Here is a 4,417-nt window from a genome sequence, read left to right as displayed (position 1 = left end):
GCAGCGAAGTGAAAAAGCGAGAAGATAAACCCAACTCAGGCGACGGGGACGCAGGCGTGCGAGGGGGAGAGGCAGCCAGCAAGAGCGCGGCCGGGACAAACAGCAAAAGGGGCCGAGTGAGCGCGAGGTGCTGGGGCGGGAGGGAGCAGGGATGGGGCCTGTGGAGAGGTGGGGGCTGGATGTCCAAGTGCTGCCTCCGGTGGGAGTGAGCGCGCCGAGGCGAGGGGGGAGAAAGAAAGAAGGGAGAGAGGAAGGGGGGGTGGAAAAAAAACCAATGGAAACAAATAATACCTAGGCATATCCGAATCAAGAAACTGCCTGCGAAAACACAAAACAATCACATGGTTAGTGTGGGCTCGGGTGGGCGGCACCAGCAGAGGGGAGCGAGGGGGGGCCCCGGGCACTGCCCCCCCGTGCCTCCTCCCTGGGCACTGGATGCAGGGATGGACGCCTGCCAGGGAGGGAGCTGTACCACTGCCCCGCTCTCCTCCTGAGTGGCTCCTGGGGCCTGGGGAGGCTGGGGGGGGCGGGAAGCCGGCCGCCCCCTCCTCCCCCTGCCCAGCCCTGGGCAAGCTCAAGGGGCTGGATACGGGACAGACACGGCGTGCACACCGGCCCCCGGCCACGCTTCGGCGCTGGCCCTGAGGCGCAGAGCCTCCGAGCGTGCAGGTGAGGCAGGCTCCTGCACAACCTGAGCCCTCTGTCTCCCTGCTTCTCCCCACGGCCCGAACATGCCCCCAGCCCAAGCTGTGTCCCTTGCCCTGCAGGACCTGTGGGGGGAAGGCAGGAGCAGGAGGCACATGCCCCCTGCCAAGCTGCACTAGTGGCACTCAAGATCCTATCTGGCTGCACCCAGGACCGACTGGACACAGCAGGAGCTGACACAAACCACCGCAGCCCCAGGAGCCCGTGGGTGCCGCAGCCACCCAGCTCCCCGCAGCCCAGCAGAAGCCACTGCAGCTCTGCTGGGCTGAGCCCTCCGCGCCCAGCCGTTCCTGCCTGGCCTTGCTATGTTGTCCTCGTGGCTGTGCCAGTCTCCTGGCCCAACACTCACACGCATACCTGACTCCGTGATTCAGCTCTGTTGCCTGGGCACTGCCTGCCTGCCGCTCCACTGTGCCCAGGCACTGCCCTGGGAGCACTGCAGGGTGTCATTCCCTGTCATCCCCCCTGGAAACACCCTGCCATGGGACAGGCCACCCTGGAGCAGTGGTGACCCCAAAGAAAACAACGGGAGAAGTTGTCCCCGCTCCCCACCAGGATGCTCCTACACCAGCAACTGCCACGTGCACAGCGCAGGACCAGTCCCACTGCCCCCGGTGCTGCCGGCGACCCGTCCGTGTCTCGTTGCAGCTGCCTGCACACACACGTTCCGGCCAAGGAACCCTCACCAGTCTCCCAAGTTTCGCCAGCGGCCCACTGCTCCCCCCGCCACTGCAGGACCCAGACAGGAAGATCGTGGAGAGATAAAACCTCTGGCCCTGTGGCTCCTGCACCCCTGCCAGCCCCACAGGCAGGACACAGACCCCTGGGACAGGCATGAAGGGGCAGGCACCCTCAAAGTCACCCGTCAGTGAGGGGGACGGCCTTCCCGCATCACCCTCACGCAGACAGGGACCGACCACAGGCACCAAGCGGCCTTTCCAGAGAGTTTGCTGGGACACGGGACAAGTAGCCCTTAGTGGCAGGGCCCCTCCAGCTGCGGGGTCCGTGCATCCCCCCGGCACTGGCACCGACTGCTCCCCAGGCCAGGAGGTCCCAGACGCCACCCAGGAGCGGGAGCACCACCTGAATTCCCTGCAGTGCCAAAGCCCGGCACAGAGAGGCCTCAGGGAGAAGGAAGAAGGGGGCTGGCGGCCCTGACCCCGAGATACTCTGCAACTCCAGATAAGCCCCACCCCAAGACAGCAACAGGCCAGCAGAACCTCGTGGAGGGGCTGAGAGCCCCCCAGGGGAGATTGGAGTTCCCCCCTCCCACCCCAGCTCGCACCACAGCGGGGGCAGAGCAAGAGAAGAAGCGGCACGCACCGGTCATCCTGGGAGGGGTGAATGTACCCGGAGGAGAGGATGTTCAGGGACAGGATATTGGGGTCGATGAGAGACTCATCTGCCTCTGGGGTGTTCCGGATCCGACCTGCAAGTGCAGTATGGGGACGGCGCTCAGGTGGCAGGCAGTGGCCCTGTGAGGGTCCCTGGCAGGGGCAGGGGCAGGAACAGGAGCACAGGCAGGGGCAGGGGCAGCCCGCCCGCCTGCATCCCCCAGCAGAGCCCCCATCACATGCCAGAGGTCTGGCCCAGCTCCTGGACATGGTGGCTAGGACCAAGGCGTCCTGCCAATGTGGCATCCCAGTGCCACCTGCTGGGGCAGCCACCACTTTGCTATTGCAGGGCAGGAGGGGAGGCAAGGCATAAAGCCCTGCATGGGAACGAGGGCGAGAAACAGCCCAAGAGGAGGCTCAGGAGCTTGGTGGGCTGGGGGTTGCTCACAGCCCACCCGAGCTGCCTCTGCTTACCCACAACCAGCTCCCGCACTTCCTTCCAGCGGATGAGGCTGCCCGTTTCGTGCACCAAGGTGACAGTGATTCTCCTCTGGATGCCCTGAGGCCAGAGAGAAGAGATAGTGGTTAACAGCTCCTGGCAGGAGCCAGAGCCAGGACGGTAACTCGAGGAGGGAGTACCTGGTGGAGGAGGAAGGTCCCATGGCATGGCATGCCTCCGCGGTGGTCCACAACGGCCGGGATGTAGCTGGAAGAGAGGACGGCAGCGTGACACAGCACCGTCAGTCTGCCCAGAGGTGCCAAGCACAAGGCAAGTCACTCCACTGCCTCCCCCTCCTCCCTGCTCCCCTTTCGGGCAGGACTTACTCGCCGTTGGCCTCCAGCTCACAGATCTCGAAGAAGACCATCAGATCATACTTGCACTGGCATGGGCCGGCGCTGGGCCGAGTCATGGTGCTCAGCTTTGTCGCAGGCACTGCACCAGGTCAGAAAGACAGTTTAAAGGGCGAGCTTGACACTGACATTTGGGGTGAGGCATGTGACGGCAGGCAGGGACCACGGGGGGGGATGCACGGAGGGGGCAGCAAGGCAGGAGGGAGCACGTGGAGGGGACCGGCCCCATCCCAGGGACCTTGCTGACCACCCGTGTGCCTTCTCCCAGGCCCAAGGTGGAACAGTGAAGGTGCTGGGATGCGGCCGGCCTCACCCATCCCCAAGAGGCACAAACAGCCTGCAGCCCCGGCACGGGCACATCCCAAACCATGCAGCATCGCTCCAGGGACCACTCAGGGACAGCCACTCGGGGACAGCCGAAGGGAGGCTCCCCTGGTGCTGGTGCAGGGACCACACAGCAAACCACAGGACTCGGCCAAATCCCAACAACCAGGGTGTCAGCGGCCAAAGCACAGCGGGCACCCGTGGGCCGTGCCAACCAGGGCAGGTAGCCCCCGCCCTGCTGCCCTGCAGGAGGCGAGAAGGGGGCTTTGCAACAGCCGGGTGCTGCGGGAATGGGTGCCAGGGGCTTTCGGGTGCTCTGTCCTGCAGTACGTTTTGTGGTGGCCCTGGGGAAGGGGACCTCACCAACCTTCCTACTAAACTGAACAGGGGGGAGCGGTCGTAAAACGGATCCCGGCCATCACACAGCGGGCACTCCGGAAAGATGTCTTCCTCCAGGTCCTCCGCCTCCTCCTCCTCCTCCTCCTCCTCCTGCCCCTGGTGCTGCTCGTCAGCAGGCTCGGTGATGTCGGAGTCGGGGTTCGAGAAGGTAGGGGAGGGGGTGAGATCAGCCATGCGCTCGCTCATGCATGTGTTGAAAAGAGGAGAGCTGTTGCAGCCAGAGATATCTGAACTAAGGTTAGTACAACAAGATAGAAGACAGGTTAACACCAGCTGTTCCACACAGAGCAAGAACAGGGACTTTGCTTTTTTGGGGGAGTGGGGTGAGGTGGGTTTTTTTTTCTAAGTTGGATTTTGGGCAGGTTTTTTTCTGCTTAAACCAAGCTATGTCGGGAGATAAAGACCTGCCCATCCGATGCGTCTCTTAATGGAAGCCACCTGCGGCTGCTGGCTCTAAAGGGCCGAGAAAAGAGTGACCCATGGAACCGGTGCAAACGGCGGGGATTCCCCTCGAGGGCCAAACAGCCTGCAGCCCCGGCACGGGCACATCCCAAACCATGCAGCATCGCTCCAGGGACCACTCAGGGACAGCCACTCGGGGACAGCCGAAGGGAGGCTCCCCTGGTGCTGGTGCAGGGACCACACAGCAAACCACAGGACTCGGCCAAATCCCAACAACCAGGGTGTCAGCGGCCAAAGCACAGCGGGCACCCGTGGCCCCTGCGGGACAGCGGGGCTGGGTGGCCAGCCGGGCCAACCAGGGCAGGTAGCCCCCGCCCCGCTGCCCTGCAGGAGGCGGGAAG

General features: G+C 64.1%; 1 protein-coding gene across 1 annotated transcript in view; it reads right to left on the bottom strand.

Moving 5' to 3' along the window:
• The window catches only part of KIF1A (kinesin family member 1A), a 39,892-nt gene that overhangs the window by 7,046 nt on the left and 28,429 nt on the right, over positions 1 to 4,417 (bottom strand). The window contains 6 exon segments of the mRNA XM_035900067.1: positions 292 to 318; positions 2,029 to 2,134; positions 2,514 to 2,598; positions 2,679 to 2,745; positions 2,865 to 2,973; positions 3,596 to 3,846. Of these exon segments, the coding sequence (XP_035755960.1) occupies positions 292 to 318; positions 2,029 to 2,134; positions 2,514 to 2,598; positions 2,679 to 2,745; positions 2,865 to 2,973; positions 3,596 to 3,846 (645 nt within the window).

Source organism: Egretta garzetta, unplaced genomic scaffold (genome assembly GCF_000687185.1).
Source record: "Egretta garzetta isolate BGI_Z169 unplaced genomic scaffold, ASM68718v1 scaffold448, whole genome shotgun sequence".
NCBI classification, from domain to species: Eukaryota; Metazoa; Chordata; class Aves; order Pelecaniformes; family Ardeidae; genus Egretta; species Egretta garzetta.
Note: the sequence above shows the minus strand (reverse complement) of the source record. Positions and strands in the feature narration are given on the sequence as shown.